The 22,659-nt window shown below is 42.6% G+C and overlaps 1 protein-coding gene across 1 annotated transcript in view; it reads right to left on the reverse strand.

Moving 5' to 3' along the window:
• Positions 1-1,695: 1,695 nt before the first annotated feature.
• LOC123999682 (G protein-activated inward rectifier potassium channel 2-like) overlaps positions 1,696-22,659 on the reverse strand; it is a 111,712-nt gene continuing 90,748 nt past the window's right edge. Inside the window, exon 3 of the mRNA XM_046305664.1 lies at positions 1,696-4,451. Within this exon, the coding sequence (XP_046161620.1) occupies positions 4,096-4,451 (356 nt within the window). The 3' untranslated portion in view covers positions 1,696-4,095. The remainder of the gene's footprint in view (positions 4,452-22,659) is intronic.

The following is a 22,659-nucleotide window of genomic DNA, read 5'->3' on the forward strand; positions in this document are numbered from 1 at the left end:
CCCGCTCCTCCGCTCTCTCCACTGGCTTCCAGTTGAAGCTCGCATCCGCTACAAGACCATGGTGCTTGCCTACGGAGCTGTGAGGGGAACGGCACCTCAGTACCTCCAGGCTCTGATCAGGCCCTACACCCAAATAAGGGCACTGCGTTCATCCACCTCTGGCCTGCTCGCCTCCCTACCACTGAGGAAGTACAGTTCCCGCTCAGCTCAGTCAAAACTGTTCGCTGCTCTGGCTCCCCAATGGTGGAACAAACTCCCTCACGACGCCAGGACAGCAGAGTCAATCACCACCTTCCGGAGACACCTGAAACCCCACCTCTTTAAGGAACACCTAGGATAGGATAAAGTAATCCTTCTCACCCCCTCCCCCCCCTTAAAATATTTAGATGCACTATTGTAAAGTGGTTGTTCCACTGGATGTCATAAGGTGAATGCACCAATTTGTAAGTCGCTCTGGATAAGAGCGTCTGCTAAATGACTTAAATGTAAATGTAATCTCAGTTCTAAGTCGTTGAATTGCTACTCCACTGTGTCTCAGTACTAACATTTTGACTGTTTGATTGCCTTACGAAGGGCATAGCTGTACTGTTTGTACTCATCCATGTTCCCAGTCACCTTGTTGTGGTAATGTGGTGGTTTGCACTTTCTTTTTTGCAAAAATGCTGCCATCTACCCATGTTTTTTAAATATACTTGTAGCTGTCCCAGAAGGGGTACCAGCTATGGTCAAGAATTCTTGATGAGCGAGTATTGCAGGCGATGTATTGATAAAACTTTGGTAGTCCCCAGCTACAATAAATGCCACCTCAGGATATGCGGTTTCCATTTTGCACATAGTCCAGTGTAGTTCCTTGAGAGCCGTTGCGGTGTCGGCTTGAGGGGGAATATACACACGACCGAAGTGTCACGCCTTGGTCATTGTATCTTGTGTTTTTGTTATATGTTTGGGTAGGCCAGGGTGTGACATGGGTTTATATGTTGTATTTCGTATTGGGGTTTGTATTAATTGGGAGTGTGTATTATTAGGGGTGTGTCTAGTTAGGCTTGGCTGCCTGAGGCGATTCCTAATTGGAGTCAGCTGATTCTCATTGTCTCGGATTGGGAACCGTATTTAGGCAGCCTGAGTGCGCGTTGTATTTCGTGGGTGATTGTACCTGTCTTAGTGTTAGTCACCAGATAGGCTGTATTAGTTTCACTCGTTTGTTGTTTTTGTATTGTCAGTTATTTCATGTACCGCATTATTCTTCATTAAAAGTCATGAGTAACCTACACGCTGCATTTCGGTCTGACTCACTTCAAACAACAGACGAACTACATTACACGAAGAGAATTCTCTCAGGAGGTAATGAGGTTGGCATTTGATAGTGAGGTATTCCAAATTGGGAGAACAAAAGGACTTGAGTTCCCATAAATTATGGGTTGGTATACTGTGGTATACTGTGCAACCTTCAGGGTTTGAGTATGACAACCCAACCCAAAACATTGGGTCCTCCCAAATTCTAGCTCTACCACCATTTCTTGGTCCTGTACCACATGGTTTCATAAAGTGCCCTTTAGATCGAATATGATTGTCCATTTCAATCAATTATTGACCGCAGAGTGAATATATTTCTCAATTTCATTAAATCAACACAAGGTAAAATAAGATTTGTATCAATAAAAGAGAGTGAGAAGTATTAGTTAAAGTATTATCGAAGATTTTATGAACCAGTATTTTGCAATTCAGTGTAATGTTGAAAATATAACCTGATACAATTAATAATTACAAATGAATACAAACAGTCAAATAAAAGAGTCGATATAATAAACATGTCTGTTTCGTTCAATCTTTGTTCAGCGATTGGACAGAAGTCAGATTAAACAATGATGCCTGCATGTTTATAACGCTTTACATTAAGCTGTTGAAATACCACATAGCTGAAATATCTACCCCTTTGATAACATCTGATTAATTACCAATAACTTCACAGTACCTACACCTGTAACAAATATGGATCACAAATAAAACATTTAATTAGCTATAGACTAACTGCGTTGTATATGGGTAACTTAAGTGTTACCCAAATGTTTTTCATTGACACATAGAAGCCAAAGTTATACAGGTGTGCTATCAGTGACATGCAGAGCTAGAACGTTCTGCAGCAACAAAATTACACACTGTTGCTGTCTGAGCCCTGTATATGGCTCTTCAGCACAAGCAATAGAACCATTTTGTAAAGTGATAACATTGTAAGGTTACATTACACTGTTTTATTTCAAATCAAACATTTTGCCGGAAACACAAAGAAATTGCTTTTAGAAACTTAGTTTTGCAACAGAAATAAAGAGGTCTAATATGTAAAAAGAAGAAAATGAACACCCTCGGGCTGCACTGCGTTAAATGAAAGGTGCTAGAGTAGGCCTTGATGCTCTTCCCCAAGCTCCCCTCACATGGCTTCTTTCGTAGTACCAGTGTGCTTTCATTTGTCCGCTATGGGCCGGACACCACAGTGGGGTTCACTTCAGAGACACATTGAAAGATGGAAGCCTGTCCTTCATATTAGAAAAGTGAGCATGTTTCTCACCGGTTCCAATCCAAGTGCCAATTCCGTTTAGCAAACTCCAGGCAGTGCTATAGTCAGATGACATGAAAATAGAGCTCTTTGGCCATGCACACCAGCGGTGGATTTGGCGTCGAAAAACGGAAGCATATGGAGAAAAGTGCTTCATCTTATGGGGCTATTTTGCTTCCACTGGTCCTGTGGCCCTTGTTAAGGTTAAAGGCATCATGAACTTTACCAAGTACCAGGATATTTTAGCCTAAAACCCGGATGCCTCTGCCAGGACTTGAAAACCCTGTGGTTTGAATTGAAGAGGTCAGTCCATAGGAGCAGATGAAGGATATCAAGGATTTGGTAAGATTCTGTAAGGAGGAATGGTCTAAGATCCCTCCCATTATGTTCTCCAATCTCATAAAACATTTTAGAGAAATGCTCAGCGTCGTGCCAATTTTTACTCCTTTCTTTTTTATATTTTTTATATTACTTATAAATAAAATATTTCTCTGAGCAATTGTATTAGTATAAAATAAACATTCTGCTGCTTGGATAACGTATCTTGGATGACGTCCTCCTCTGAGACCAGATTGCTTGTTGCACCAGTAGGAGAATTATAAAGAGAATTTATGCTGGCAGTTAAGGGAACTAACAAAGGTTATGACATTTACGTTAAAAGGTTAGGAGAACGAAAACAACTAGGGTTAGGCAACTTTACGTAGCAGGTCAGGTGAATTGGCATAAGCTTAGAAAATGGTTAGGAGATGTTTTAGCTAAAATGCTACAGTTGTCCCAGACGCAACCTGAACACGCAACCTGTGGATTGCTAGAAGGATGCGCATTATGCCTACCCATCCTCCCCGACCAACCTCCCTACTTTCTGTCTAAAGTAACTAGTCCATTAGGCCAGGCTGAATATTCTATAGGGCTTTCATCCAGAATTGTTAATAAGAGTTATATTGTCATGCCTATTACAATCACCATTATTCTCATATGTACACAATATATAATAAATTAACTACAGTGAGTTTTTGTACATGCTTATATATTTCTTAAAACTCTAATGTAAGGAAAGCTTTGTACATAAGGCATAGAATATGTACAGACCTGGTCTAAATGAATCAGTATCAAACATCTTCTTGTCAAATATTCACACTTTGGCAACATAACAGATAGTATATACAAAAAATACAAATACAAATATCCTAGAATATATATGTTTATATGTATAGGTTTTAATCTTTGAATAAAAAAAACGAAATAATATTAATTGATATCTTCAAGAAAAAAACGATGTTATCAAAACATGCAATTACAGAGCTTTTCAGTCCAGCCATTGTCATGTACCATCTATTTTTTGGGGGCAAAGGACCTGTTTAGGGCTAAAGCTGTCCTTGTTGCAGGGTTCCTAGGACCAGACCATCCTTGAACTAAGGTTCCCCATTTTTCTGCCTTGGCCCTGACCTTTGACCTGGGACCAGCTCACCTGGTCAGCCAGCCATGAGGAGTAGAGACACCACAGTAAGCCCCATACAGCCCCTCTGGCCTAAGTTCTCTCCCCTCTACACTTTGGACTCGCTCTCTATATTAGCAATGTCACCGTTCCTCTCTGTCTGCTCCTCTAGCCCTTCTTCCTGGGTTACCAGTGTAGTATGCTTCTTCTCGCGGCCCTCGGGCTCCAGCACCCCCTGCTGGCTGAGCTTGCTGGCCACAGACCAGGTGAAGGGCAGGTGGATGCGGCAATTAATCTCAGCCAGCTCTCTGGCGCTGCAGCTGGGGGTGTTGGTCTCGTGGATGTCGTGAAAGCTGTTGTAGTCCACCTCGTAAAAGCCATCCTCCAGGGTGAGCACCGGCATGAAGCGGTAGCCCCACTTTATCTCGCTGGTCACATACGAACTCCTGGCCTGGCAAGTCATCCCTGTGGGGACAGAGAGAAGACGGAACTTAGCCTCCTCTAGAGTTAACAAAAAAAAACACTGTCTAGTTGTGGATATGACTCATTCAATGTCAGAGTCATTACAACATAATGACACAGGTCTACTAGCACTTTATGAGAAATAATGTTATATCATGTTATCATGTCATTGTTAGGTGTTAGTATCGGCGATCTCTGGCTAAGGCCGTATGTGTTGGGAGTAAGTTATTAATTGTCAATACAGTTGGACACTATAGCTGTGGGAAACTGAGCACTCAGTAATATATACAGCCCTATCCAGGCCACCCAACACTCAGGAAGGGTTGGTGTATTGAACATACTGTACAGAGACTATTAATAACTCTTAATTATGAACATAGCCACTAACCATTTTACCTTTCATGCAGCAGTACATTGTAATTGTACCTCAAGCACTTTGCCAAGATTTTATTGTCACATTAGAATGAATGGTGCTGCTAGGCTCTGTGTGTAGGGTAAGTGAAGCCGTCCTCTAATATATTTCTCAAGGAAAACAGCTTTCTCACTACTTAATATTTTGTTGGGTCATATATAATGACATGTTAATAATTACTCTAGAAAGTGTCTGAATTCCTTGCCTCATTACAACAGAAAGCTACATTCTTAGAGAACAGAATTAGATAAATTTCAAGTTGGCAGTTAAAAATATTTTTTCACATATAAGGAGAACTGTTTTAGAAGGGGAACTTCTAAAACATTAGATGAAAGACTTTAAACAGTAATTCTTACACAAGAAGAAGAGCCATTAATCATTAAACTTCTTTTGCCTACAGCTGTGAGTGAAGTTTTTTTTCTGATCCGTCAGGTTTCATAAGACATCCTAATAAGAAACCGTTCAACTAACACTGAATGACAAGCAATGTCCCTTTGACACATGCAATGCTGCAGGGCATCAAAATGGCACAATTATTGAGACTTAAAAATATTTAGAAAGTGGAGGGAGGTCAACAAGGCAATGAACATGCGATTAAAAAAATAATTGGTGTTTTGGAGCAAATCCATCAACAGGATATTGAGTAAAGCGAAGAGACGGTATAAAGGACTATATCAAGTGTGTGTGTGTGTGTGTGTGTCTGTATCATGGTAGGGGAGGAAGGACTGGTACATCTCGTACTGCAGCTTCATTTGGCTGATGATGCTGAAAATGTGCAGCTCCAATGAGCAGCTGGTGCGCTGCAGAAAGGATATGGCGTACCTTCAGGGCTCCGGCAGCATGGATGCTGAAGAAAGCATTCTGCTATGAGGTCTAACACATAGGTTTCTAAAACTACAAGCCAGCCCAAAAAAGTATGAATTTACAGAAAATGTCAAAGAAGTGATATAATTATCCTGCTTGGAAAGAAACCATTACAAAATGTTGTTTTCTGTCATGTCAGACCCTAAATTCCAGGCCGCACAGTACAACACACGCATTTCATGGGCTAAAACATTTCAATAATGTTTTCATTGAAGACATCCAGGGGGTGGATTTGGATATACATACTGTTGAAGTCGGAAGTTTACATACACTTAGGTTTGAGTCATTAGAACTAGTTTTTCAACCACTCCACAAAGTTCTTGTTAACAAACTATAGTTTTGGCAAGTTGGTGAGGACATCTACTTTGTGTATGACACAAGACATTTTTCCAACAATTGTTTACAGACAGGTTATTTCACTTGTAATTCACTGTATCACAATTCCAGTGGGTCAGAGGTTTACATACACAAGTTGACTGTTCCTTTAAACAGCTTGGAGAATCCAGAAAATGATGTCATGGCTGCAGAAGCTTCTGATAGGCTAATTGACATAATTTGAGTCAATTGGAGGTGTACCTGTGGATGTATTTCAAGGCCTACCTTCAGTGCCTCTTTGCTTGACATCATGAGAAAATCTAAAGAAATCAGCCAAGACCTCCACAAGTTTGGGTCATCCTTGAATTTTCCAAATGCCCGAAGGTACATCTGTACAAACAATAATACGCAAGTATAAACCCCATGGGTGTCACGACTTCCGCCAAAGTCCGTCCCTCTCTCTCCTTGTTCGGGCAGTGTTCGGCGGTCGACGTCACCGGCCTTCTAGCCATCACTGATCAATTTTTCATTTTCCATTGATTTTGTCTTGTCTTCCTTCACACCTGGTTCCAATCCCATCAATTACATGTTGTGTATTTAACCCTCTGTTTCCCCTCATGTCCTTGTCGGAGATTGTTTTGATTGTATGTGATGTGCGACGGGTTTTGTACCCACTTTGTTATTTTGTACATTTCGGTTCTTTTGGAGTTTTGTCAGAATTTATTAAACAACTCAGTTTATACCAAGTTCGTTCTCCTGCGCCTGACTTCCTTGCCACCAACAATGGGACCCCACAGCCATCATACCGCTCAGGAAGGAGACGTGTTCTGTCTCCTAGAGATGAACGAACTTTGATGCAAAATGTTCAAATCAACCTTGTGATGATGCTGGAGGAAACAAGCACAAAAATATCTATATCCACAGTAAAACGCGTAATATATCGACATAACCTGAAAGGCCGTTCAGCAAGGAAGAAGCCACTGCTCTAACACCGCCATAAAAAAGCCAGACTACGGTTTGCAACTGCACATGAGGACAAAGAGGGGGGGGTGAAAGACAAACCTGGAACATGAATGTCTGGCAGATACATAACCACACAGTTTGCTCATCCTGCTGTGGATACATGTGTATATGTGTTTGTGTTGCGTACTGCACACTAACAGCCCTCATATGACGGAACAGGTCAGCCGTGACAATGGCCACAAGATGTTCCTGGTTCGCATCATGCTTTCCACAACCTTTCGACCTCTCCCCTTTCACCCAGAACATTCTCCTTTACGCCACCGCCGCTTCGGCTTATACAGGCCCTTGGGCTGAATGACAGGGCACCGCTCCGACTGTCCGTCTACTATTACTTCAGCCGAGCATGCAAAACAGGCCACTGACCCAATAACACACAGTGCATGGTACACTCAAACAATTATTCAACTTTGAGTCTGGCCTCACAAAGTTCACATCTCACCTCTTTTTTTCCAAAGTATAGTACCTTTAAATTATGGTGGGATTGATGGTTTCAAATGTCACCTGTGGTACCACCTGTCCACGTTGGTAAATCTGGTCTTGTATTTAGCCTACACAATATCAACTACTCACCTTCAACTTTCCCAAAACAATGACTTCCCTTGAATCTCCCATTTCTCTCAAACATTTTAGAAAAAGCTGTTGTGTAGCAACTCACTGCCTTCCTGAAGACATAAATTACGTACATGAAACGCTCCAGTCTGGTTTTAGACTCCGTCATAGTACTGAGACTGCACTTGTGAATGTGATGAATTACCTTATAATGGTGTCAGACCAAGGCTGTGTATCTGTCCTCGTGCTCCCAGATTTTAAGTGCCGCTTTTGACACCATCGATCACCACATTCGTTTGGAGAGATTGGAAACCCTTATTGGCCTACACGGCCAAGTTTTTGCCTGGTTTACATCTTATCTTTCGGAAAGATATCTCTGTGGATGGTTTGTCCTCAAAGGTCCGTTTTAGGACCGCTATTGTTTTCACTATATATTCTATATATTCACCATATATTCTACCTCTTGGTGATGTCATTAGGGAATGCAATGTCAACTTTCACTGCTATGCAGACGATACACAGCTGTACATTCTGGTTAAACATGGTAAAGCCACAAAATTTGCTACCCTGGGAGCCTGTGTTTCAGACATAAAGAAGTGGATGGGGCATTTTTAAAACTTTTAACCTCAGACAAAACAGAGATCTTAATTCTAGGTCCCAAGAAATAAAGTGATCTGTTGTTTGATCTGGCAATTCATCTTGAATAAACTGTGAAGGACCTCTGATCTCTCTTCTGACGAACATATCAAAAATATTTCAAGGGCAGCTTTTTTTCATAACTGTCACACTCTGATCTATTTCACCTGTCTTTGATTGTCTCCACCCCTTCCAGGTGTCTCCCATCTTCCCCATTATTCCCAGTCTATTTATGTGTTCTCTGTTTGTCTGTTGCCAGTTCGTTTTGTTTTTCTTCAAACCCACCATCGTATTCTCCTGTATTCTCTAGTTCCTGCTATCTGGGTTTCCCGGTTTTGACCATTTTGCCTGCCCTGACCATGAGCCTGCCTGCCGTTCTGTACCTTGTAACACCTCACTGGATTACTGACTTGTGCCTGCCCTGCCCTGCCTTGAACCTGAGCCTGCCTGCCGTTCTGTACATTTCGGACTCTGCTCTGGAATACTGACCTCTGCCTGCCCTTGACCTGTTGTTTGCCTGTCCCCCCTGTTTTTGTAATAACTTTTGTTACTTTTAAACTGTCAGCTTCTGGGTCTTCTCCTGAGCCTTGACAGTAATATTGCAAAAATCATAACATTTTGTCCAAAAGTTATCCAGAAAAGCGAATACTTCTAGATTAGACTACTGCAGTACTCTACACTCTGGCTACCCGGATAAAGCACTAAATAAACTTCAGTTAGTGCTAAGTACGGCTGCTAGAATCTTGACTAGAACCCCAAAATGTTATCATATTACTCCAGTGCTAGCGTATACACTGGCTTCCTGTTAAGGCTATGGCTGATTTCAAGATTTTACTGCTATCCTACAAAGCATTACATGGACAAGCTCCTACCTATCTCTATACTTTTGTCCAGCCTTACATACCTACACGTACCCTACGTTCACAAGCCTCCTTAATGTCCTTAGAATTCCTAAGCAAACAGCTGGAGGCAGAGTTTTCTCCTCTGGAGCAACATTTTTATGGAATGGTCTGCCTATTCATGTGAGAGACGCAGACTCTGTCTCAACCTTTAAATCTCAACTGAAGACTAATTTCTTCAGTAGATCCTATGATTGAGTACAATCTGGCCCAGGGGTGCGAAGGTGAATGGCAAGGCACTGGAGTGATGAACTGCCCTTGCTGTCTCTGCCTGGCCGGCTCCCCTCTCTCCATTGGGATTTTCTGCCTCTGACCCTATTACGGGGGCTGAGTCACTGGCTTACAAATAAAATAAAATAAAATCAAACTAGTACAAGTTCTCTTCCATGCCGTCCCTAGGAGGGGTGCTTCACATCTGCCAGGCTTTTTCCCCGCTATACTCAACTTGAGTGGGTTGAGTCACTGACGTTCTTCTTCCGATTTTGCGCCCCCCTCATGCTCATGCGGTGGAGGAGATCTTTGTGGGCTACAGTCAGCCTTGTCTCAGGGTAGTAAGTTGGTGGTCTGTTGATATCCCTCTAGTGTTGTCCGGGGGTATCGTCTGACAGTGACACAGCGTCCCGACCCCCCCCTGTCTCAGGGTAGCCTAGTGGTTAGAGCGGAAGGTAACCGGAAGGTTGCAAGTTCAAACCCCGAGCTGACAAGGTACAAATCTGTCGTTCTGCCTCTGAACAGGCAGTTAACCCACTGTTCCTAGGCCATCATTGAAAATAAGGATTTGTTCTTAACTGACTTGCCTGGTTAAATAAAGGTAAAATAAACATTTTAAAAATAGAATATATGCTGCAATAGTCTATGTGCCAGGAGGCTAGGGTCAGTCTGTCCTATCTGGTAAAATTCCCCTGTCTTATCTGTTGTCCTGTGTGAACTTAAATATGCTCCCTCTAATTCTACCATCTCTCTCTCTCCTGCTCTCTGTCTCTCTTTCTCTCCCCTCTGGAGTACCTGAGCCTAAGGACCATGCGTCAGGACTACCTGTCCACCGGTTCGTGCTGCTGATCTAGTTTCTGATGTTTTTTCTGTGGCTATGAAACCCTGACCTGTTCACCAGACGTGCTACCTTGTCGTGCTGCTGCTCCAGTTTCAACTGTTCTGCCGGCAGCTATGGAACTCTGGCCTCACCGGATATGCTACATTGTCCCGGACCTGCTGTTTTCGTCTCTCTCCCTCTATCTCGCTTTCTCTCCCTCTCTCTATCTCTCTCTCTTTCTCTACCGCAACTGCTGTCTTGACCTCTGAATGCTCAGCTATGAAAACCCAACTGACATTTACTCCTGAGGTGCTGACCTGTTGCACCTTCTACAACCACAGTGATTATTATTTGACCCTGCAGGTCATCTATGAGCGTTTGAACATCTTGAAGAACGATCTGGCTTTAATGGCCATTTACTCTTATAATCTTCACCCGGCACAGTCAAAATAGGACTGGCCACCCCTCAAAGCCTGGATCCTCTAGGTTTTTTCTTCGCTTCCTGCTTTTCTAGGGATTTTCTCCTAGCCATCGTGCTTCTACAGTACATCTGCATTTGTGCTGTTTTGGGGTTTAGGCTGGGTTTCTGTATAAGCACTTTGTGACATCTGCTGATGTAAAAAGGGCTTTATAAATACATGTGGTTGATCGATTGCCTGACACCTGTAGTTACCTCAACATATAGAGATTAGAAAGACGGATGCCCTGTGCACTCATGCCTGGTGCGTGTCCCCATCTGTCGGGCATTGGGGGACACAGTAAACTAGTTGCACAAATATGGAGAACACACTATTGAAATTAAAAAATTACCAGGAGCAGGACATCACAGCGATGAAGATTAAGAAGTTTGAGCAGCACTTCAATGACTATGAACAAAATGAGGTGTATCTGTAGAGAGGGAATCCACATCGAGGACATGCAGTGATGTCAGAGACTACCCAAAACAGGTTACCCTACCTCCACACTTAAGTGCATCTTCTCTTGATGCAGATTCAGATTACAGCTATGATTCCCATGGGAGTGGATCTTTTTTAGGACGCAAGCGAGGGGGAAGAGGATACCCTCAATGGCCCGACAGGGGTCAGCAGCACCGCAGATGTGGAAGAAGTGTAGGAGGGGCAAGAAGAACAGAGGAGCAAGGCTGCAATTGGACACAGTCAGAATGCCTGAGTGTGATTAACCTTTCTTCACGTCCCATCATCACTTCATGTGAGTTGGCGTTGAGTAAGGGTTTATCTTTCATCCCCACTGCATCATGTAATGACTTTGACACCACAATAGCATTTCAGAAATTATTTCCAAATGTGGATGTGTCAAGTATGGGTGAGACGAGTGTTCAGACTATGGGTGACACAATAGAGAATTACATTTCCACCAGAACGAATACCCCGTTTTGAGGCAAATCCACCATTTTTCGGCCAGATACAGAAATCCCTCCCTAGAAACATACTACAGATTGGTGGAAAAAGATGTCTCAGATTTTGAATATTAAAGTGAGAATACAGAGTCTGCAATAATCTCCCTAAACAGAGACAAGCATTGGATGTTTAAAAAATGATTCCACTTTGATAGTACGTAATTGATGACAAGGGCGGAGCTGTGGTGTTGTTAAACCGTGATGACTATGTGAATCAGATCTGGGGACTATTTGAACACCACCACTTTCTATCAGAAATTGTCACGTGACCCCACACCACTGTTCAAAGAAGAGATTCACTGCAAGCTGAAGTCTCTTGTGGAAAGTGGAGACATTATGCAAAAATAATATGAGTTCATGAAAGTAGACTATCCAGTCATTAACTTTATTCATGCCCTACCAAAATACACAAACTACTGGATAAGCCACCAGGGATACCTATTGTGGCCTCCATTGACTGAAAATATTTCTGCTTTTGTAGATTTCTTTCTAAAAACCCATTGCGGTGTCACTCTCACCCTATTACGGGCAAGGCCATTAAGATTAAGGGCATCATGTTCCACAAAAAATGTGCTATACCTGATCAAGTGTATTTGTGGTCTATGCTATGTAGGAAAAACAAAACGAGCAGCACACAGGAGTAATATCAGGACACTTGACCAGAGAAACCCGATGGCTGCGCATTTCATGGAGGCTCGTCACACCATTAGCTCTTTGAGATACATTGGCATCGAACATGTTAAGACTCCTAGGAGGGGGAGAGATACTGATAATCTATATTATTGAGAAGAGAATTGTATTGGATTCACCATTTGTGTACCATGTCTCCTAGAGGTCTGAACAAGAGTTTGATATCAGACCATTTCTTACATGAATATGTCACTTTGATTTGTCTTGCCTTCCAGGTAACCCACTTGGTCATTTTGTAAATATTTATTATTTTCTGGAACTACTACATGTACCCATCTCATTGTTATTAAATTATTAGAGGTACACAAATTGCTTTTGCACCCACCATGCTTCATGTCCTCAATGGTCATGTGAGGTGAAATGTGTATATTTTGGGATGTGAGCACTCAATTTGTTTGACCTGATGAAGATCCATTTCAGATCGAAACGTTGTCAATAAATCAGTGAATTTGTAGCTTTAACAGTGTGCGGGCCTTCTTGTTCTTTAATAGTATTCTTTATTAGCCCAGCACCTATGTTTTTAAGGATGTGCTTATGACCACTGACTTTTCTATGCATGTTGAGTCTGCCAGAAAGTAGTTACGGCAGTCAGTCAACCCGCAAAAACCCTTCCGTCCCCCTCCATTTACAAATGCAGCCTGCCCCTTCGCAAACAGTCATTATCGAATTAGACAAAATGGCAGAATACTGTGTGCCCCCTTCTGCCCAAAACCCTTCACAGCTGGGGGGTTTGGGTCAGGGTGAAAAGCGCGTTACCTTTTTCTAAATGTTGAGCTAATTACAAGGGTCAGACAAAAGGCAGTAATTGCTTTGGGAAAGTAGTATTGGAGAGGAGTAGCTGTAGTTATTGTTTAGTCTAAATGCAAGATTAGTTTACCAACATGTAGAGGTGGTACCACAGATGACCCTTTAAGCCATCAAACCACAGAATGCCAAGAAGAGGACAAAGGGGCCAGCCCCCTTCTTTGACACCAGTCATGACAACATTTCAAGAGAGAGTTGACAACCACTGTTCTCTACCTTAACACAAAGCAGCACAAGGCACACACAGCCTGTATCTCCACCTGCATTGTCATTAGAGGGTTTATATATTGAGTGACAGAATTTGAGACAACCATGTACCACATGGCAACACCATGTCAAAGTATTGGCCATATCAAAAACAATTAAAGTAGAACTTGTGCAGTACAATAAATCTTTGTCTGTAAGAATAAAGTCCTCGCCTAAAATAAAGCAACCACCCATGTGCAGAGTTGGTGGAACATAATATCTAATAGCTATTGGCTGGTGTGGCCTGCTGTTTGGATAATACTGCTTAAAGGGAAACCCCACTCAAAAGCTCTCACTCCCTAATCTGTTTCACCTGTTCCTGTGATTTTCTTTTCGTTTATTTACATTTTTACAGGGACAGCGCACATTAATAAATGTTTCAGTAAAAGTGCCTGTTTTAGCAAGCCGACTAATTTTCAACCGCAGTCCCTGGGCAAGCTATTAAAAACATTGTTGATTGTCCAGGTGTTGCTTATTTTCCCCAGTGTATTTATCCCTGTGTTTCCTGTCTCTCTGTGCCAGTTTGTCTTGTATGTTAGTCAAGTCAAGCAGTGCGTTTTTCCCGTTTCACCTTTTGCTTTTCTCTTTTTGATAGCCTTCCCGGTTTTGACCCCTGCCTGACTCTGGACTATTTCCCCGCCTGCCTGCCCTTCGGTACCTTTTGGACTCTGAACTGGTTTTGACCTTTTTACCTGTCCACGACCATTCTCTTGCTTTACCCTATTGGATTAATTAATATTGTAAGACTCCAACAATCTGCCTCCTGTGTCTGCATCTGGGTCTCGCCTTGTATCATAAAAATAACTATATTTGGGGTATTTTGTTCATTAGTATTTTGTTTATTAGTACCGGCAGTGAAGTTTTTAAGATATTGTCAAGTATGCCGGCAGTCAAGTTTTTAAGATATTGGACTTAAAAAGCTAAGTGTCTCCGGCCATGTCATCATGATTATGCAAAATGCAGAGAGATCATTCAAGTTTCACTCTCTCTCTCTCTCTCTCTCTCTCTCTCTCTCTCTCTCTCTCTCTCTCTCTCTCTCTCTCTCTCTCTCTCTCTCTCTCTCTCTCTCTCTCTCTCTCTCTCTCTCTCTCACTCTCTCTCTGTCCATCTTACATGGGCACACTTCAGTTGCCATGGCAACATCACAAACCACCGCAAATGATTGTATGGTTGCTTAGAGAGAGCAATAGAAGCAGGAGGAGGGAGGACTGTCTTCTCCTTATGTTCCAACAACAAGATGGGGAATTAGCCATGTATGCAGCCCTGTGTTCATGTCTAACTGGAATATTCACAGTACCGTAGACACATATACTGTAGAATAGGATACAGAGAGCACTGCTCTAAATTATTACCTGTATAATCATTTGGTATGTGCTTATATTTGTCCTATTTCAAACAAGTGTGTATTATACACATTTCAGAATTGGAGATGTTATTGTTATTGGAGATGTTATTTTTGCATATTCGAACTCTCCCTGGGCCCTCAGCAATTATTGTTATTTTTATGTTGTGTTCTAGTTTATTTTTTCTTTGTTGGTGTTTTGTATGATTCCCAATTAAATGCAGCTGGTAATCATTGTCTCTAATTGGGGATCATATTTAAGTAGCTATTTATCCCACATGTGTTTGTGGGATATTATTTTGTGTTTGTGCATGTGCACCACATAGTCACGGTCCGTTGTTCGTTTATTTGATTTATTTGATTTTGGCTTAAGTTTCACTTTGGAATAAATATGTGGATCTCAATATCCGCTGCGCCTTGTTCCCGTTCGTATGACAACTGTGACAGAATATCCCACCAAAAGAGGATCAAGCAGCGTATCCACGAGGTACAGGAGTTTTGGACATGAGAAGAAGTGATGGGTGGATGCAAAACCCTTCCTTGGCGGCAGACGGAAGGTAATAATGGAGGACAGCGATGACGCCAGGGTTCGCGGCCACAGAATGCCCAAGGACATCCCCAAGATTTTTTTGGGAAGAGACAGAGCACATGGAACAGGCGATAGAGAGGTGGTCGGTCAACCCAAGGAGAGAGCCAGAGCCCGCCTGGGAGTCGATGGAGCAGTGTGAAGACGGATATCGGAGAATGATGTTGGCAAAGAGTAGGCTGCAGCGCAGGCGGGCTGAAGATCAGGTCATCAGTCCGGTGCCATCTGTGCCGGTTCCACGCACCAGATCTCCAGTGCGTCTCCCCAGTCCGGTACGTCATGTGCTTGCTCCCTGCACTCACCCTGAAGAGCCAGAGACCGTCAGGGAGGCAATGGGGAAGTTGGGAGAGATGAGAGAGATGTTGTGCAAGTGTGTTCTGCTCAACATCCGACCAGAGGATCCGGTTAGCAGTCTGGTGCAACCTGGGCCGGCTCCACGGTTTTGGCCTCCAGTGCGCCGCCCCAGTCCGGTACGTCCTGTGCCTCCTCCTCCTCGCACTCGCCCTGAAGTGCGTGTTCCCAGTCCGGTACATCCTGTGCCTCCTCCTCGCACTCGCTCTGAAGAGCGTGTCACCAGTCCGGTGCAACCTGTGCCGGCTCCACGCATCAGGCCTCCAGTGCGCCTCCCCAGTCCGGTACGTCCTGTGCCTGCTCCCCGCACTCGTCCTGAAGTGCGTGTCACCAGTCCGGTGCTACCTGTACCGGCTCCACGCATTAGGCCTCCAGTGCGCATTCACAGTCCAGAGCTTCCCGCGATGGTCCCCGGTCTGGAGCTTCCCGTGACGGTCCCCGGTCCGGAACCTCCTGCGACGGTGCCCGGTCCGGAACCTCCCGCGACTGTCCGTGGGCCACGTTCCGGAACCTCCAGCGACGGTCCACGGTCCGGAACCTCCAGCGACGGTACACGGCCCGGAACCTACCACAACGGTCCACGGTCCGGAACCTCTCATGACGGTCCACGGTCCGGAACCTCCCGCGATGGTCCGGAACCTCCAGAGACGGTCCACAGTCCGGAAACTCCAGCGACGGCGATGGCCAGATCCGGGGCCTGGGTGGGGGCTATGACCTACATCGGAGCCGTTTTGTGGTCGGAGTCCGCACCTTTGGGGGGGGGGGGGGGGGGTACTGTCGCGCCCTGACCATAGAGAGCCATTGTTTCTCTATGGTGTAAGAGGTTAGGGCGTGACTAGGGGCTATTCTAGTTAATTATTTCAATGTTGTGTTCTAGTTTATTTTTTCTATGTTGATGTTTTGTATGATTCCTAATTAGACGCCACTGGTGATCGTTGTCTCTAATTGGGGATCATATTTAAGTAGCTATTTTTCCCACCTGTGTTTGTGGGATATTATTTTGTGTTTGTGCATGTGCACAACGTAGTCACGTTCCGTTGTTCGTTTATTGGATTTATTTGTTTTTGGCTAAAGTTTCACTTTAGAATAAATATGTGGAACTCAATATCCGCTACGCCTTGGTCCCGTTCTTACAACAACCGTGACAATTGGCTATATAGTATACAGTGCCCTGCAAAAGTATTCATCCCCCTTGCATTACAACCTGTAATTTAATTGTAATTTAATTTATATTTCATGTAATGGACATACGCAAAATAGTCAAAATTGGTTAAGTGAAATAAAAATAAATACTTGTTTCAAAATATTTTACAAAATTAAAAACGTAAAAGTGGTGCGTGCATATGTATTCACCCCCTTTGCTCTGAAGCCCCTAAATAAGATCTAGTGCAACAAATTACCTTCAGAAGTCACATAATTAGTTAAATAAAGTCCACCTGTGTGCAATCTAAGTGTCACATGATCTGTCACATGATCTCAGTATGTATACACCTGTTCTGAAAGGCCCCAGAGTCTGCAACAACACTAAGCAAGGGGCACCACCAAGCAAGTGGCATCAAGATGACCAAGGAGCTCTCCAAACAGATCAGGGAAAAAGTTGTGGAGAAGTACAGATCGGGATTGGTTTATAAAAAAATATCAGAAACTTTGAACATCCAACAGAGCACCATGAAATCCATTATTAAAAAATTGAAAGAATATGGCAACACAACAAACCTGCCAAGAGAGGGCCACCCATGAAAACTCAAGGACAAGGAAAGGAGGGCATTAATCAGAGAGTCAACAAAGATACCAAAGATAACCTTTAAGGAGCTGCAAAGCTCCACAGCGGAGATTGGAGTATCTGTCCATAGGACCACTTTAAGCCATACACTCCACAGAGCTGGGCTTTACGGAAGAGTGGCCAGAAAAAAAGCCATTGCTTAAAGAAAAACATAAGCAAACACGTTTGGTGTTCGCCAAAAGGCATGTGGGAGACTCCCCAAACATCTGGAAGAAGGTATTCTGGTCAGATGAGACTAAAATGCTATGTCAGGTGCAAGGAAATTGCTATGTCAGGTGCAAACCCAACACCTCTCATCACACCCAGAACACATTGGCAGGGACTGGGAAACTGGTCAGAATTGAAGGAATGATGGATGGCGCTAAATACAGGAATATTCTTGAGGGGAACCTGTTTCAGTCTTCCAGAGATTTGAGACTGGAATGGAGGTTCACCTTCCAGCAGGACAATGACCCTAAGCACACTGCTAAAGCAACACTCCAGTGGTTTAAGGGGAAGCATTTAAATGTCTTGGAATGGCCTAGTCAAAGCCCAGACCTCAATCCAATTGAGAATCTGTGGTATGACTTAAAGATTGTTGGTAGACATGTTACCACCAAAGTGGTAGGCATGTTGTGTAAATCAAATGATTCAACCCCCCCCCAAAAATATTTTTTAATTCAAAGTTGTAAGCCAACAAAATAGGAAAATTGCCAAGGGGGGTGAATACTTTCGCAAGCCACTGTATCATAAAAATGTATGAACATGAATGTTTATAAGGTTAGTAGTGTGGTTAATGTTAGGGTTAAGGTAAGGGTTAGGTTTAAAACCTGATTTTATGACTTTGTGGCTGTGCCATCAGAGCTGCCTCCAGTACATGAGTCATCCCAATATACCAACCTGCTTTCAAAACAGCTTCGCTCATTTGACTAATTGACATGTATCTGCTCATATCGGCCACAAAGACAAGAAAGGAGGAAATTGGAAGACGGAGGAAAGGAATTGATTTGTTTGGCCTGCGCTCCAGAAACAAGCCAGAGAGCTACAGGATGAGTCAAGAAGCTGGGGACCGATAATTCTCAGAGCAGTTTCCTAGCAGGATCATTTCTAGTTTACTCTTTGACCTAACTTTTAAATGGGCCTGTTTTGAATGGATGCTGTCACGTAGAGTAGGCCAGAAGGCTAAACTGGATAACCTAACCTCTATCAAAATAAAAAGATGGCGGAGCCGCAAAAGTTCTTCTGTGCAAAGGTGTTTATTTACAAGTGATTCCGGAACAAAAAACAACAGTACTGCCATCAACGTCTACCTTATGGGACAGCTTAAAAACAATGCTGCCCCATCCACAGCTCAATCCAAAAATGCCTCTCCATGACTGAAAGAGAGGCTCCTTTTGTAGGGCTAGCCCCTCCCCTCAGAACAATTAACCCTAATTAATTAATCAATTAACAATACAAACCTAAATTTTCCATGAACTAAACATACTAAAGGATATACATTGCAACACGGTTTTAAACAATATCACAACATACCATTTACAACATTAGATCACTACTGACAATATCTTTAATGAGCCATTTGGGACAGGCACTATAAAGCCAACCCAATTCCCTTAGCTCGGGTCCTTTTCCAGCAGACCCGGAAGCTACAGAGATGGAGAGAGAGGAACAGAACAAACAAACAATGCGCTCATCCACAACATTGATAAGTATAATAATTATTTTATCTCTCAAATATGAACATTGACAAGTGTGAAATGCATGCACCAAGACAGAAGTTAATTTGTGTGTCGACCCACATTGTTAACTTATCTTATAATGGCGCAGGGAGGAGTGATGAATATGTGTGTGCGTTAAAGAACCAAATGCTGCCCGCGGCCAGTGACAGACTTCTACGTCACAGATGCATTCAAGCTCCCATTATCAAATGCCCTTTTTCTTAGGATTTTCCTTCTGTTCTACAAAAAAACAACAGTATCAGCCCAGAAACTGCAGTGTAATGATTTCTCACATTACAGCAAGGCCAGATAAACTCTCACTGCAGCCTGTGCGATTTAAATAGAATGTTGCAGTCAGACCTTCCCTGGAACACAATACAAAAATCGAATGTGATTTACAGACAAACAAGCACACTTCCTGCTTTGCATAATAATGTGCAACAAACAGACCTTACTCTTAGCTCAATTGTCTTACTCTTCAGCTCAAATCACACAAGCGCAGTTACACGCCATACAGTACGACATCCTACACCCTGCAACGCTTAGGTACCTTTAGAACCGCTTTTCAGGGATACCATCTACAGAAATATTGTTTCAGAAAAAATCTTGATTGCAAATGTCCTTAGTGTGTTAGCATTTTGTTGGCAAAAATGTGAAACAAGGCCCTGTGTTTTGAATGTGTGTGCACAGCCTCTGACAAGCTGCCAAATTCAATCGTGTCTATCCCTCTTCAGGGCTTCCCTGTTACAGTAGATCCCTGTGTGATGTGTTGCGTTGGAGCTGTGCAGTGAAAGGCACTCTGTGCCTGATAGAGAGTGACTCACTCACATTAATGTTACCTCACTAACTCAACATGAGAATTCACAGGCCGAAGCACACGTGGAGACCTGCTTCTCACCCCATCAAGTCACTTAGCTGCTTTTCTGCTGCCTCTGAAAAGATAAAGTCACTCAGCCTTAGCAAATCCTCGCTGGAGCTCATTTGAAACAGTTTAAATTTATGAAGTGTGTGTTTGTGTTTACTCTGTTTATTCTGACAACCATGTCTTGCTTCCAAGGTTTTGTTTTGTCTGAGTGAAAGTCAAGGAAACTCAAGGGAAACATAACCTTCAAAGAAAAATAAATTGAATTCCTCCCACCAACAGGATAAAATGGTCTTCTAGCAAGATGCACAATACATCTGGTATCTGGACTGGAAATAATTAGTCTGGAATTCTGGAAAGGCATTGCACTTTATTTCAGTAACACACGGATGTCATGGCGTTGCCCTATTTGGGTACAGCAAGCACCATCCCCCGCTCTCTGCTTCTACAACCAGACTGCTGTGGTCAGAGTGAGGTCGTAAATTTCTAGGGAAGACCCTGCCTCATGGCCACACAGTATAGAGATAGAGTGAAGTTTCATAGAAAACAAAGGAAATCCTTCCACCTCACAGAACTTGAGGTCCGAACAAATTTCATGTTCTGGAGAAGGTATAAAAGATCGGTGAAGAATCCAGCTACGAACTGGTCCGTTTGTTACAACTTGGGGAAACTCATGGGAGACGGTGTGGCCACATTACCATAACGCTGTTGATATAATAGCCTCAGATATGAGGTTTACATCTAATTGTTGTATAAGATGAATGAGTGAGTATGATACTGTTTGTAAAATTGTGTAATGTGATTTTGGACTGTTCAATGAAGGAAACTCCAATTCCCTTTTGAGTTTAACTAAATCAGAGGACCGCCCATGAGCCCAGTTAGGGTCAGGCATCCTGACAGCCCTTTTCTGCAATACCAAATAAAACCCAACTTTGAGAAATTCTCAGTAGACCATGTTTCTCTCAATCACGGGAGGACAAAGGTTGCAGACCATTGCTGAATCTTTGAACCATACCACGAACCATAGACTATTGATACTGAAAGAAGAAGAACAAGTCTTTGATATTAATTACTAGTCTGCAGCTAGGAATTTGGTATCATTGAACGTGAAGAAGGACAACCGCCAAAACATCCATTCTACAACAACATTAATGAATGTCATTCTGAACTATCCCCTCTGAGAGAGAGAGAGAGAGAGAGAGAGAGAGAGAGAGAGAGAGAGAGAGAGAGAGAGAGAGAGAGAGAGAGAGAGAGAGAGAGAGAGAGAGAGAGAGAGAGAGAGAGAGAGAGAGAGAGAGAGAGAGAGAGAGAGAGAGAGAGAGAGGACGGAAACTCTCCAACAGAAACAAACTTTTCAACAGCGATCAAGACGACACACTGAGCGTAAATATATATATTGATTGCAATTGTTCCCAAATGAGTGAGTGTTCATGTGTTTCTGTGAATTACATTTCTGTGAATTACTTAGTTAGTAATAAATACATGATTTAAGACAATTTATGTATGGTTGACTCATAGTGAAGACTGGGTTTGTGCAGATAACCAACAATTTACGACATTTGGAATGAGACTAACGTGAGGTAAAGTAAATAATTCATTAATCGGAAGACTATGGATCAGATATGAAAATATCTGAAAGGTTATATTAGGAAATTATAACTTTGTAATCTGAATATTTTCCTTGGTGCCCCGACTTCCTAGTTAATTACAGTTACATGATAAATCAGTTTGATCGCCTTAATACTAATTACAGAGAATCTTTGATAAAAAACTAAGTCTTCAATTTAATGATAGTAAAGACACGGCACGGACATGCATGGAGGTCAAGCCAAATCAAATGCTGCAAAGCTAGACCAACCAACAAATAGCAATTTGAGGCAAGAAAAACATATTCACCTCACAATGGATACAATGAATACCTGTCTTGTGTGTATGTTTGTGTTAAATAGTTTGTGTGTAATAAGTGTATGTTTTTTCATATAAATGCAAAAGGAAAGAAATCTGTGCTCTCTAACCTGTAACACATTTACATTACATTTAAGTCATTTAGCAGACGCTCTTATCCAGAGCGACTTACAAATAACACCTGGCTGGCTGCACTGTGCCTCTTAGTTTTATTCCACACTGAACACTCTTTACTGCTTGTGTAATCAGGCAAAAGTGTCTGCAGACAGTGCTTACGATGGTCCATGTGGTTACACAACCAGGGATGCACCAGCCTTTTCCTATTGGTAATAACGTCTGATCTTTTTTTGCATCTCCCGCACAATAAGCTTATTGTGCAGCTGATAACCTAACAAAAGGTTGTGGGGCAACCCCATGGTGCACATACAGGACCGGATTAATGCAGGGGTTTACTGGGGCTGAAGACCCTGGGGTCAGTCCCGTGGGGGGCCCAAGAGGCAGCAAAAAAATTAAGAAATAAAACACATGGACAGTATATATTATACAGTATATACAGTGTATATTGGATATGTAGTATATATATATATATATTTATTTTTTTTTATACAGTATATACAGTATATATTGGATATGTAGTCCAATATTGGATATGTAATCTCAATGTTAAAAATACACCAGATAGCATAATTTAGCCACAGAGGATCAATAGTTTCTGAAAAATAACTGGATAAAATTATGACAAGCATACAGGTAACTACCAGAATAAAGGAAACACTAACATAAAGTGTCTTTAAAGGGTG

Source organism: Oncorhynchus gorbuscha, linkage group LG16, assembly GCF_021184085.1.
Source record: "Oncorhynchus gorbuscha isolate QuinsamMale2020 ecotype Even-year linkage group LG16, OgorEven_v1.0, whole genome shotgun sequence".
NCBI lineage: Eukaryota > Metazoa > Chordata > Actinopteri > Salmoniformes > Salmonidae > Oncorhynchus > Oncorhynchus gorbuscha.